The 15013-nt window shown below is 32.4% G+C and overlaps 1 protein-coding gene and 1 long non-coding RNA gene across 4 annotated transcripts in view; one reads left to right on the top strand and one right to left on the bottom strand.

The window, feature by feature from the left end:
- Positions 1-15013, bottom strand: part of nAChRa7 (nicotinic acetylcholine receptor alpha7 subunit) — a 244157-nt gene that overhangs the window by 149255 nt on the left and 79889 nt on the right. For 2 of the 3 annotated variants that reach the window (XM_026444870.1, NM_001011621.1), the window contains 1 exon segment: positions 8172-8314. The exons of the other annotated variant lie outside the window; for it this stretch is intronic. In XM_026444870.1, coding sequence (XP_026300655.1) covers positions 8172-8314 — 143 coding nt within the window. 3 annotated transcript variants of the gene reach the window in all.
- Positions 1-15013, top strand: part of LOC113219219 — a 172240-nt gene that overhangs the window by 83709 nt on the left and 73518 nt on the right. The window lies entirely within an intron of this gene.

The raw sequence follows: 15013 nt of genomic DNA, 5'->3' as shown, positions 1-15013 counted from the left end.
CGGGTGAAAGGGTGCACTCGCACTTGAAAATTTTACTCCTTTTCTCTTCATCGACGCATCTTCCTTTCACTGTTTCTTTTTTTTTTTTCTTTGAAAAATAACACGAAAAGTAGTCCCTTATTTGAGGTTGAGAACAAGAACGTTGCGAAACATCAACAGAGATCATCTCTTTCTTTCTTTTCTTTTCTTTTTTTTTTTCTTTACGAACCAGTGAGGTTGGATCGAGGAAGAATTATTCCGTTCTTCTTGTTTCACTAACTTTTCACCATTTCGTTGGAATGGCGAGAACAGTTTTGAGAAAAGCGCGGGAAACTTAAGGCGTCTCTTGTCGCAGAACTTTTACTCGCTTCTGTCGTCGCGTTTCCTTTTGTCGCGCGGAAAAGAAGCAGCAAAGATACAAAGATGCCACGAAACGATTGTATGGAACACAAAAGTGTATTGATAACAAACGAGAAGGAGTAATTAACTCAAACTTTTTTTTCTCCCTTGCGGATCTTTGAATAGGATACAACCTGATTTCTATTTTTTGAAAAATAAATGGATGGAGTGGAAAAAATATTGATAATTATTTACTTATTTATTTTTAAAATAATTTTTTGTCTTTCTTTATTTATTTTAAAATAATAATTGTAAAAATCTTATGATTAAATTAGCATTGGAATTGTAAAGTGTTATATTTTGAAAAATGAATGTAACTTTTTCACGATTAAATTTAAATATGTTATGAAGTTTAAGATGGTAGTTACGAACCTATCCTTATGCAAAGATAAAATTTACGTTCTTATCTATATTAGATAAGAATATTAAGAGCGAGCTATAAAAGAATTTATTACTTCATGTAAGGAAAAAATGGTTATTCGAAAGATTTTAAAATGCTTTCAAACCATTTGTAATACGTTTGAAGATATGAGAAATACGTTAAAAATGGATGAATAAATTTATAAATTTGTAAAAAGAAACCAAGCTTGATCGATTTATAAAGATTTCTTCGACCATGATCACTTTTCCATAAGATATTTTGCAAAAGAAAAACTTAAGATGAAAAAAAAAACTCTCTCTTTCTCTTCTTATATTTAAGCACTATTATTTGCTACGAACTACGCTAAGTATCCCTGTTACCATGGATTTCCATACCATAAATATTTCAGTATTCAGAAGTTGAGTTCGAATACATTTAAACTTATACAAAGTGATGCATGGTTAATTCGTATTCATTGAGTATATCGTTACAATAGCTTCAATTTGTTCAGTATAATACGACCATAATTAGAATACACAGAGGTATAAATTATTCAGATCCCTTAATGCAGGTATCAGTAATGATAAGAAGCAACGATCAAAATTATTGTGAAATTTCTTCCAGAAACAAAATATTAATGTAACGAGTACAATGTGCAAGTAATAACTAATATCAAACTTTTATCAACAGTTATTCTTTTTATTATACGAATTTTTCTTTTCTTTTTTTTTTCTTAACTAAATACATTTAATTATAGTTAATTGTATAATATTTTTCAAATCAAAAAGAAAAATAAATAAATAAATTGATCTCTAAATTAAATATTTCCTTTGCAACACTTATTCGTAAACTCAAATAAGTATTTAATTATATAAAGAATTGAAATAATTTCTCAAATTCTATTATCATTCTATCGATAATATAATCCCTAATATAAACTTGATCATCGAGAACAAACTTCATCATTTCACCATTAAATCTCGAGTTTGCCCAACTTATTTTCTATCTTTGCCTTTTTTTCTCAAATTCTTCCTTGTCTCTTTAATACATTTTCCAATATCTTCATTCACATACATTACAATCCAATTATAGTCTCAAAAAAATATTCAAATTCGAATCATTTTCTTATCTTATAATAATCATAAGACAGAGAGAGAGAGAAAGTTAAATTTACATCCAAAGGATTAATAGCAAAATACTTCAAATTCGAATCATTTTCTTATCATCCTTATAATAATCATAAGACAGAGAGAGAAAGAAGGATTTAAATTTATTACATCCAAAGGATTAATACCAAAATATTTCAAATTCGAATCATTTTCCTACCACCCTTATAATTATCATAAGACAGAAAGAGAAAGAAGGTTAAATTTACATCCAAAGAATTAATACCAAAATACTTCAAATTCGAATCATTTTCCTACCACCCTTATAATAACCATAAGACAGAAAGAGAGAGAAGGATTTAAATTTATTACATCCAAAGAATTAATACCAAAATACTTCAAATTCGTTTCCAACTACTGCACCGCTTCAATGATTTAATTATCGCGATTATCTAAGCGTTTTCTTACACGGAAAGCGGAATCGGTTTACGACCGCGCATTTATCCGTGGGCCACGCTCATTGTCGGATAAGCTAACCGAGCCTGAGGGAATGTTCTAAAACATATACATATATATATATATCATCGACAATAACGACGTAAGTTTCTCTTGCTTGAGAGGACCGTTCACGTTGGTTGGTTGGTAAAGTGTGCCTGGGAAATAGTTGGATAGGACGGTATTGCTAGTGAAGCTTTGAAACTTGGCTAATCTTCGGACTAAGTATTGTCCTATAGCAGAAAGGGAAACTCGCGTTCCTCCGACAATAAGGCGTTTACTGGCGTGTTGTGTAGTGCGTCACGAACATTCGATTCCCAGGTATAAATGTATTTCGTGCTACATACATAACGTTTGATTATTTGTGATATATATTTCGTGCTTTCATTTTTATCTCTGTAATTATAAATAAAAAGAAAAAGAAGATAAACGAAATATTTTTTACAAATTTTACGGAAAGTTAATCATGAATTATCTTCTCAAATAATAAATGTTATTTTTTATAACAAATAAATTCGATCGCGTTATAATAATTACATTTCACTAGAATTTCGAGATTTAAAATCTCGCGAGGATCAAAGATCAAGGAAAGGAAGGAAGGAACCGGTTCAACCAACCGTGCATCGAAAGGCGAAATTGTCGCGGACGGAATATCGAGAATAATTTTCTGGAGCAATTAAAAAACGGGAGAACGAGCCTTATGGTGTATCGCGCTTCCTTTCTTCTCGTTCGTCGGAGAATAAAAAAAGAAAAATCTCGAGTCGAATCCCGGTCGCAATTGTAATGGCCCTATGGAGAAAGGTCACGAAGAGGGAGGAGGAGACGGAGGAGGAGGAGGAAACAAAAGCGACGGCCACGCTGTCGGACACGGGGAACGATAAACGGAGGGGGAACAATGCGCGCGGGCCATATTTAGCCGTTCCACGTTATTTAGGGGTCGGTACGCGCCATTTGTATTCCCGTGCACACGCGTGCGCTTCGAAAATTCGCGATATTGCCTTTCGACCTCCATCACCTCCTCCCCTTCCAAGAGTAGGAGGAGGAGGAGGAGGAGGAGGAGGAGGAACCTGGACGCCTCGTTTCCGCGTTACCACGGTTCACGGAAATGAAAAGTTTCCTGGATCGCGGTGGACACCCGTTAAATATCGCGCGCGACCCAGGAGGGGATGAAAGTGGATCGTTTTCACGAAGGGTGGGAGGGAAGGATCGAAATTACCGGTGCTCGACAATTCCGCCGATTCGACACGAATGTTGGACGTATTTAGAAGTATTTGGAGTGATAATAATCGTCGTCCAGGTTATCGAAACGGATATATTTCGAGGATGTATTCCGTTTAAGCGAATTTGTTGATCGAGATACGATTTCTTATTGATAAGATTAATGTAGAATGCAATGATCGATAATGGATAAGAAAGGAAGTTGTTGTTAATTTTTGATCGTGATTCTAATCTGTAATTACAAACATTTTTCTTTTTAGAAATTTTAGAATAAAAAATCCTTGGGATAAGTTAGTTATTTATTTTCGAATTTCACAAACATTTTATCTGATAATTTGTTTTTTCTACGTTTATCATTGTAGCGTGATATGACAAATGGTATATTGTGTAAAATAAAAATTCACACACGAAACGTAACGTTTCTAATTAAAATTACTGAAAATTAATGATCACAGTTACTATGATTAAAAGTAATTTAAATTAAATTGTACGTTAATTCTGAAAAGATCTTATCGTTTATCAATTTTTAATCACCGACGCTTTTCTAATTCCCCAATAAAATTTGATGATATTATTAAATCCGATTAAACTTTTACCTTCCCCCTCCCCCTCCCTGTTATTACATCATATCAACGCTATTGATCTATATTACTTATAGTTATAACGCATTATATACTAATTTCTCTAATCTATTAGTTTCCCAAGTCCGTGTATACAATTCTGCAACGGCTCGATATAGTTCCTCTCCTATTAATATATTAACCGGATACGTCTAAACTCGTCGTAAACTACTCGACATTTTGATACTTTAGAGAACCATCAACTGGATGAGATTGAAACCGAGTGAGAGATTTCAGGAATAATCGATGCGATCAACGTTCAAATTCCCTTGATGATTTTCGAGTAAAATGTTATTAATACTATTTATACTTTAATAATAACACAAAAACTTTATAGATCTATAAATTACAGTGAAAGTGTTCAAAAGTGTTGCTTGAATAAAACTATTAATTATTAATTAACAATAAAAATACGTTAGATTTGAATATTATTGTGATTGTATTATATCATAAGAACATGAAAATTCATGTTATAATATAAATAATTTTAATTTTTTATTAAAATCAGAATCGATTAAATTTTCTTATGAAATAAATAACTACTGTATATATATAATATATTCATGGAACGTATTTAGAGGATCGATTCTAGAGACCAAAATAAACGTAAAAGCAATTTCTCTTGATTTCTAGAATCGACGAGTTAATCTCTCTAATTTGAAATTTAACTCGATATTTAATATCTTTCCTTCTTTCCTTTTTTTTTTCAAATTCGTGTATACACATCCCGTGTAGATATCGGTCGGAGTCGGAAAAGTAGGATAAAAAATTCACCAACCGAGCCAATTACGACGCGCCTCGTAATAATTAGCTCGGAAAATTGATTTTCTCTCCGTGCACGTGGTATCGGCTGGTATCAGCGTTTTAAGGGTTATAACCATGCGCCATGGCATTACCAAAATCTACAAAGCAATTACACGGTGCACACGCCTGAAATAGAACGACGAATCTGGGGGACAATAGACGACACTGTTAATCCAGCTTCTAATTACACATAAAACCGGCACCTCCTCCCCGCCATGACTGTCTGTACCGAAATTTCCCCCCCAAGCTTCTGCTTCTGTCCTTTCTAATGATGCTCGAAACATTATCTCTATCGTTATATATCCTCTCCCATAAAGCTCTTATTTCTCCCAAGATATCTGTCGAGGGTTAATCAGGTTGATAGAAAACAAAATTATCATCCTCCTCGAATCCTCGAATTCCTTTGCTCTCTCTCTTTCCTTCAAAAATTCTAATCTTATTCAACGAAGAATATTAATTTGAATATTGCACCAGAAATTTTCAGAAATGAAAAATCAAAAAAATTAGAGTCTCTCCCTGTGAAAATCGAAGGTGATCATGGAAACTGATGATCCAATTTGATTATTGCACCAGAAATTTCCAGAAATTAAAAATCAAAAAATTAGAGTTTCTCCTTCCCCTGTGAAAATCGAAGGTGATCATGGAAATTGATGATCCAAGGTCGATTAATCGGATACAACTGGTTGCTGGAATCGGGAGAGTAACAACGGATTACGAGAGACCTTCGTGGAAAATTGAATTGGGCAAACTAACAGAGAAGGGGAGGGGGGGTGGGCCTTCGTTCAATAATTTACAAGGATTAACCCGTGAAACTGGCGGCGCGTCTAAACGATGATTGATGAGGGCGTAAGTGCATCCCGTGTTGTTCCGTCCGAGTGTGCCGCCGATGAAACACTTCCACGTTCCGTCAATTTCGTCACAATGCACACGCACGCACACGCATTTCCCCTCCCCCTGTGGCCGTAACGACAAGCCGTAATATCCGTAATATCACCGATTGGTCTTTGTTCCTTTTTAATGCCAGCGCGCCACGTGCTGGATTGGAAAATCGAAGGGGATGCACGTTCGAAAGCCGTGTATACAGGTTTCTGTTCGCGAGGTATGCTATTTTTTTTTTTGTTTCTATCTCCCTTTTTTCCCCTGTGTGCACGCGTTTATCGAAGCCCCGGTTTCGTTTGGGAAAAAGGACGCCGCGATACGTTTCTAATTACGAGCCGAGAGCCGCGTTTGGGTAAATCGATCTTTGGCCATTGACACGCGACGAGTTTTTTTTTTTTTTTTTAGGTTCTTTCTACGTGTTTTTTATTATTATTACTTCTTTCTCTCGTGATTTTCCAGCGATATCCTCTCCTAGTTTAGATTCAGAGTCGTGGAAATGGAAAGGGGTTGTTCACCTCTTCGAGATTAATAGTGTAAAGTTTATTTTTTTTAAGAGAAAGCGAGATTTTATTAGAAATGGTATTATGAATGTATCTTATTTGTAGGGGGAGGAATTTTTTTCCTCCATTTTTAAAGGATCGAGTCTGGAAGGCAAAAATACGAGAAGATTATTTAATTGAGTTATGAATTACAAATCAACTGTTGTGATAGATGGAAAGAAAGATAAAGATAAAGGATGGCGTCACAAAGTCGTTTTACTTTTTTTTTTTGTATTTGTTTTGAATGAAACAAAAGTAACATAATTAAATATATTAACGTATTCCATGTGATTGTAATATTCATTGTTAAAGAAAAATCTTTTTCTTTTATATTCTTCTTAATTTCGTAATTTAGTTGGATTCGATCGTTTTTGGAAAATTATAGAATCTTTTTTATCGAATGCAAGGACGAAAAACAATTTAAGCTTAAAATTTTTTAACTTTTTCCCGATATGAAATTTATTTGCTTATTTTATTTTGTTTTTCACGTTTATCGAGATGTTCTGTCTCATATATATTTCGTATTTAATTGTATTTGATCTACAATTATAGAAATAATTTGAAAAATTTTGATAATATTATGGAATACGTAGAGCCAAACGTTTAAAAAAAAAAAAAAAAAAACATTAACTAATAAGAAAATACGTGTAATTATATATGTTTTCAACATCTCGAGTAATTTTGTTTATAAATACGTGATCATCGTTTGATAATATTTTTATTATATACAATAATATTTTTAGATTATGTTCTGGATTATGACAGTCGCGTTATGGCAATTAGAATTTCAATTAGAATTAATTCAATCAAAATGGAACGCGCTATTCTTTAATATCGATTAAATTTCAATGAAAATTTGATCCTCGTCGTCGTAAGATTATCACGCGTTGGCAGCCATCTTTGTCCGAACATAACCTAAAATTTAAATCCTCGAACCTCAGTAACCGTATATATAATCGTAAAAAAAACGTTTGTACACAAACCTCTAAAAAACTAAAAATATATGATTATATACGTTTCCAAAGAAGAAAATTACTCAAAGCATTGATCTCGACATACGTTTTATAATTAATCGAAATCTACAATATATTATAATAATACTCGTGGACAATTTTTAAAATATCGATTCTCGAGATAAAAATCGATACGCAAAAATATCGATCAAATTAGAGATAAGATATGCGCGTAAAGCAAATTACTTTATTAAAATTAAACAATCATTTTACAAGTCGACTCTCGAAAAAATCGTCCACGAATATATCGAAAAAAGAAGAAGAAAAAAAAGAAAACAGCCTATAAATATAATAAACCTATAATCGTTTAATCTAAAGTAATACCTTCGTTTCAATTACAAAACTCATGCAGGGATATATAATAAATCCTTAATCATTACTTATTGAACAAAATTACGGTAAAGGTAAAGAAAACATGCAGATAGGAGTGTCAAGAAAACTGATCGTGCTACTCGAGAAAGCAGAAAGCAAATGCAAAAAGGACGTTCTGTCTATTGCAACTCACTTAACTCGCACCTCGATAAAAAAAAAAAAACGAAACCCAAATGTTTGGGGGTCTCATCTCATCTGTTTTATCATCTTTCTCATACTCTAGCATAATACTCTATTGGTATAACATAATTGTGTGCGGTGTGCGTGTTACGTTAGAGAGAAGGTCTTTTTCTTTTTTTTTTTTTCTTTTTTTCTTTTTTCTTTTTTTTTTTTTTTTTTTTTTTCTGTACAGAGGAAAGTTTTTAAGTGGCTGTTTGAAAACTTACAACGTCGATTATTTGCATTAGTGTAAGGCCAAAGCTCAACACGAGGGGCTCGGACTCATTGCCAACCGGACGCTCCAGCACGTTGTATGTATCCAGCAGGTCGTTTAGCAGCCGTTTCTCGTGAGAACCGCCGTTTACCAGCCCTGACCAATTATCATTTTTTCAGTCAACTTTGTGCATACCACACAATTTTTCAACCACTTTGAGCAACCCTCGACTAGCCTCGTCGACTTCTCGAGTCCTTCCGCGGTCCACGCTTCCACTCTTTCAAAAGAATACCAAGTTCTCCCTTTTGTTCGAAATTTGTTCGCGGAATTTTTTTTTTCTTTTCTTTTCTTTTATATGCAAGAAGAGAAGAGGGATCGATTCGATTGAGAAAATTTTTGCTTCGAAGATTTTAGATTTCATCATAAGTGATATTGTATTCGGTTTTTGGAATTGAATGTGTGATTCAGAATTTTGTAGAGAGCTTGCTTGTTTTATAGATATATATATATAGATATATATATATACGTGGAACACGGAATGTTAGTCAGCGTGGTTCAAAGTGTGCATGTTCAAGAAGTACATAGGCCCCTTTTTAACAAGAATGTAGATTACAATTATCATTGTTTCGATTATTGGAACAGATCTTGGTATATATATAAATGGAATGTCAGATACATTTTTGCTAAAAAAGGGCGAGAGTAATTTTGTCTCCAAGATACATATCCGTGAGTTTTTCGCACGCTTGCATGGATAAATTCTACCTGTGAATCATAGAAAGAATCAAATTGATTCGAAGCCCTTCGAAACTCCGCTCGAAAAATTATTATAAATTCCTCCAATCAATCCTATATGTATCAAAAAAAAAAAAAGAAAAAGAAAAAGAAAAGAAATAGAAAATAACGAAGAAAAATTGAAAATCCATGTGGCGTGGAAATTCAAACCTCACGAAATTCGAATATCAGAGAAGCTATAATTTATATATTTTTTATTTTTCTTTTACCTATTATCATCGACTGGCCCTCGTCCTATCGACGTCGTATCGCTTCGTTATCGACGGAAAGAAACAAAAAAGAAAAGGAAAAAAATAACGACGTCTTGAAGAACGTTTTGTCTTCTTTCGATTTATCCCCGAACACCCCTCTCTCTCTTTCTCTGTGTTCAGTCGCTTTTAGGAGTCACCCCACGGTGAAGTTGTGGACTACTTTTCGCGAATATACAACTTCGTAATCTCTCTCTCTCTCTCTATCATCTCGCCCCTTTGTTCCTCTCTCAATCCCCTTGCACTTTTGTCTCTCTTTCTCTCCTGTTCATCCTGTTGCAGGAGAAACTGTTCGATATCGTGTCCTGTGAGACGAATCGTATTAAGGAGTTGCTGAATCAACTCTAGTCGCCTCTGTAATATTGCCTTCCTTCGACGTAGAAGTATCGAGTTTTGTAAAGAAAAAGAGAAAAAAAACAAATTCGATCGCTGTTTCGTAAGGGAATTCGAAGAAGAAATGGGGAGAATATTTTTTTTTATTTTCGTAAATATTTTCGCAAATTGTTGAGTGTACATAAATTTCAAATCTCGCTTGATATTAATTGTAAGTTCAATCGTTAGAATATTTTATATTATTTTAAATTATTAAGTTGAAAATTAAAAAGCCAATATAATTACAGAGAATATACGAAAAAATTATTCTTTAATTATCAATCTATAAATATGAATTTCTCGACGTAATTTCTCATCATAATTCAATTATTGTTACTAATTAATTAAAAAAATTTGGAAATATGTGTAGATTCAATTTTCAAGAGTTTAAATTCTTTCGTAATTTTATTATACTGTCAAAGGGTTGAAGAAAATGTTGTATGTTGTACAACGCAATTCAATTTACTCTCTATTATCCTTTCTTTTTTTTTTAAAAATCTCGTTAATTATACTTTACTTAAATTTCGATGAACCAACGCAGAAGAAAGAAGAAGAAGAAGAAGAAGAATGGCAAATTTCAAAGGTAAGAAAAAAAAAAATTCACTTTAAAACCATTTTTCCTTAAAAAATTGCGTTTCCAAGTTTTACTCAGAAATGCCGCTAAATTTTCAACAAACTGCCTCTTCCTCTCATTCCAAATCTCAATCTAGACCCAATCTACGCTAAACTCTCGGCCAACTCTCGGCGTCGACGAATTTCCTCCCTCGTTTCTGAAAATACGCACACGTATGCGTCCAAAATTCCCTTTTCAATCTCGCAACATGGATAAATTCAAATTTGTAAAGAAAGAAAGAAGAAAAAAGAAGTACACGTGTATAAATAATAACTAACTACTCTAAATAAATAATTTAGAGTATTCGAGTATTCGTCCAATATGTGTTCATAATATTGTCACAATATTAGGTGTTAAATTCCCTTTTCAATCCCGCAACATGGATAAATTCAAATTTGTAAAGAAAGAAAGAAGAAAAAAGAAATACACGTGTACAAATACCTAATAATAATAATAACAAATAAATAATTTAGAGTATTCGAGTATTGTCCAATATGTGTTCATAATATTGTCGTTAAATATTAGGCGTTAAATTCCCTTTTCAATCTCGCAACATGGATAAATTCAAATTTGTAAAGAAAGAAAGAAAAGAAAAACGAAATACACGTGTATAAATACCTAATAATAATAACTAACTACTCTAAATAAATAATTTAGAGTATTCGAGTATCCGTCCAATATGTGTTCATAATATTGTCGTTAAATATTAGGCGTTAAATTAGAACAAAGCGTGTATCTTCGATCATAACATCTTTGCCTCTCGCAACCCCTTTCGGAAGCAATTCGAATCGCGAGAATTCCATTCCCGCGGGGGGAAAATTCCGCGTATCGCCGATACGTCGTCGCATTTGGCACGCTACAAACGTTATCGTTAGCATCCATGCTCGCAATCACAATGCGGAACGATCTGGCATTGGGAGAGCCAGTCGCACGCATATTCGTGTCGCGATATATGAAATATTGGAATGGAAAGGAGAAGTCGGTAAATTTCGAAATTTTCCACGCCTCGACTCGACGTGGAAAAATTTGATTGTTTCTCATAGATTCTTTTTTTTTTCTAATATAAAGTATTAAAAATATTATAATAAATTGGATTTTTAATTATTTAATATTCAATAGTAATTAAAGGATATGAGTGAATAAATCTTGAGATAATAGCAAATACTGTTCCTATAGAAAGAACATAATGGAAGTGTCCAACAACGTAGTATGTATCATGAAGAATAATGTCAATTGAAGAATTAGATAGTATAATTCCTGTTAATCCACCAATAATAAATAATATAATGAAGCCTAATGATCATAAAACTGAAATATTTAATTTTAATTTTGCTAAATGGTATGTTGCTAATCATCTAAAAACTTTAATTCCTGTAGGAACAGCATATAAGAATAATTATTGTTGCTGAAGTAAAATATACTCGTGTATCAACATCTAATCCAACTGTGAATGAATATGATGTGCTCAAACAATAAAACCTAAAAATCCAATTCCTAATATTGCATAAATTATACCTAAATTACCAAAAATTTCTTTTTTTTTCCTCTTTCATTTATTACAATATGAGAGATTAATCCAAATCCAGGTAGAATTAGAATATAAACTTCTGGATGACCAAAAAATCAAAATAAGTGTTGATATAAAATAGGATCACCACCTCCTATTGGGTCAAAGAATGAAGTATTAAAATTTCGATCAAATAATAATATAGTGATTGCTCCAGCTAAAACTGATAATGATATAATTAATAAAATTGTTGTAATAAAAACTGATCATGGAAATAGTGAAATTTGATCGTAATTTAAAGAAAAATTTTTTTATTATTATAATTGTAACTATTAAATTTAATGATCCTATAATTTTCTAATCCTATAATTCGGTGTAATTAAGTAAATGCTCGAGCATTATTTTGGAAAAGAGGAGGAAATTTTGTCGGTTTTTCGAAGGGAATCGAGTTTGAAAATTGAAATGGAAATGGATCGAAATTAGTTTTTGAGAAGATTTAAAGATTTTAAAGATTGCTCGAATAAATTGGTTAAATTGTTGATTACTTTTTTTAAACAAAAAACTTGAATAAGATTTTCAGATTGTCAATAAGAAATTTATTTACAAATTTTTGCACACGATTTTTATGAAAAGGAATAGAAAAATATTTCTTCTTGCCCACTTATTTATATATTGAATTATCTCTTATATAATCAACAGATTCTTTGTATATAGTATAATATATATTTTTGCAAAAAAAAAAAAGGTACTCGTTCGAGCAATTATTTCCCAACAATAAGAATGCGTATAATAAATTGTGATTTGATGTTATTATTTACATTTTACATTTATACGGCAGTAACTTTTTAACTTTCGAGTAATAAATTTATATAAATTCATGTAAACAGAGATACAACACAATGGATCACGAGGTAATGGAAAAGAAAGAATAACCGTTTATTTGCAAATATACGAAGGAAAAATAAATATTTCTCTTTGCGTTCTTTTCATAATGGACACATTTAGTCTTTTTTTTTTTTTTTTCGACAGTGCAAACAAGATACAACGAAACATTTGCCGTTCATTGTTTCGAGAGGACGTGCTCGGTAATTGGATTCACGAATGCGAATTGAATATGTAAAGCTGGTTAAAGAGGAAAAGCTTGCTTTCGAGAGTTTCGAGAGATTGTTCGAGAAGATGTCTCTAGATTTTGCAAATCGACGATACTTCTTCCTAGGTTAAGGAAACTATGCCTTGTTCTTTTGTAAATTCATTTACTCCTTTTTTTTAATTTTGATTTTATTTTAAATCGATGAAATATGAAAAGTTTACCAAAGTTCCAATATCAATTTAAGACAGATATGTTATAGTAGATGATTTCATAAATAATTTTAATTAATTATTATTATTTATAGAATCGTTGTTTATGATGGATACACTTTATTCAATTTTTTAATTTCTCTCCAATTGAAAAACTTGTTCAATTATATTAAAATCTTTTTCTTCGATGTCTTCTTCTATTTTTCTTTCCAATCTATCAAAATTTGCAAATTTTTTTAATCAACGAAACATAGCAATTATTTTCTATTTCCACGAATTTTTCTAATTTTATAGAAAATTATATTCGTAATTATAATCGTTATTGGAATGGAATGAAATGGAAATTTGGTATTTTTTTTTATCCTTCTCGCGCTATGAGAAACGAGAAAATACAGAGGATGTTAATGATGGCATACGAATGATGCCATGGTTCCTGCATTTCTCTGAGAAGAGAAAAAGAGAGAGAGAGAGAGAAAAGAAAAAGAAAGAAAGAAGAAGGAAGAAAAAAATGCCATTATCGGAATCGAACCATTTTCACGCCGATAATTTTACCGCAGAATGAAGTCCGTTCTCGGTGAATGCGCCGTTCCACTGGACGAAACAATAGGGTGCAATCGACCCATTTTCATTAACACGATCATATTTCATAAGACGCATTTCATAAATGCGGCATTAGTAAACAGGAAATGAACGGCAGACAAATTTTTTTTTTTTCCCTTGACTATATGTAGAGCAGAAAATCAGATCGTTTGATCGTTTTAAAATTAATTAAAAACCATTTTTTTCGAATGATTTTTCGAACTATTAGGGGGGAGGGGGAGGAGAAATTCTTTCTCCACGTTCAAATATACTTTTGTGAAAATTGTTACAGAATATCGAAAAAATTTTCGAAATTTTGGAAAATTAGAGGAATAAAGAGAAAAATGTGTTTTTCAATAGGATTTTTCTTTTATGAAAAGAAGAACAAATTGTGCTTAAACGCGTGTCTAAGTGAATATTTTCATATTCAATTTTTTTTTCAAAAATAAATAATATCTTTTTGATTATAATTTTACAAACTGTATATAAGCAATTTCTCAATTAACGTAAACACTTTACCAATATTTTTCTTAAACACCTGCTCGTTAAAATTTTTTCATTTCCTGATCATCTATCATTTTATTTCTATTTCAGATTTCAGTTAGATTATATACACTTTACTGCAAAAATTGTCTCCATTTGTCTCCATTGTGTTTATCGAAATATAAATTTATTTCTGCAATTGTGTACTGTATTTATATTTTATCAAAAAATAATAATTTTTCTCCAAAGCTCCAATTTCTTCGTTGCAAAAATACGAATCTTCTCAAATCGTCCAATTCGTATCCGTAAAATGGTAATTTTTTGGACACTTTCTTCGATTTTTTTCGAATCCATCAATCGAAAGCATTGCATTGCGAGAAATTATGATGTCTGTCATGTCGTCTCGTTTCGCCAAACAAAATGTTTGTACATGCTCGATTAATGAAGAGGTTTGACTCCCCTAGGACAGAAGGTTGAGGGATTCGTGCACGCGACTTGGTCCTGGCGCACAGCGCGAGGATTTATGGCCTCGCGGGGATCGAAGAGGGGCCTTTATCTCGTGAAAAGGATCAGGAACAGGAGGGGGAGGAGTAGCGGCAACCTTATGAACGAAAAGACGTGGAAAGGAATCGCTGACGCGTTCGAGGCGATTTTCAAGATTTTACTCGCCGTGATTTCTTTATCACGCGCCAGAGAATTATTTCCAAAGTTTCCTCCCTCCTTTCCCTCCTCTGAGAAAATGCGAGATTTTAATCGACAACATTAGCGAATGGCGCCACGATTTATGCCACTTATGCTTTCCGTTGAATTGGCGGATTTTGGATTAGAATCTTCTTCTACTTTTCTTTTTTCTCGATTCATTTATTTCTTCCTGAGATTATTGAGAACATCATTATCAATGAATTATTCCTCAGGAATTATAATTAAATAATCTTCCAATGAACAAAGACTCATTATTATAA

Source organism: Apis mellifera, linkage group LG14, assembly GCF_003254395.2.
Source record: "Apis mellifera strain DH4 linkage group LG14, Amel_HAv3.1, whole genome shotgun sequence".
Classification (NCBI taxonomy): domain Eukaryota; kingdom Metazoa; phylum Arthropoda; class Insecta; order Hymenoptera; family Apidae; genus Apis; species Apis mellifera.
This window is presented reverse-complemented; position numbering and strand designations above follow the sequence as displayed.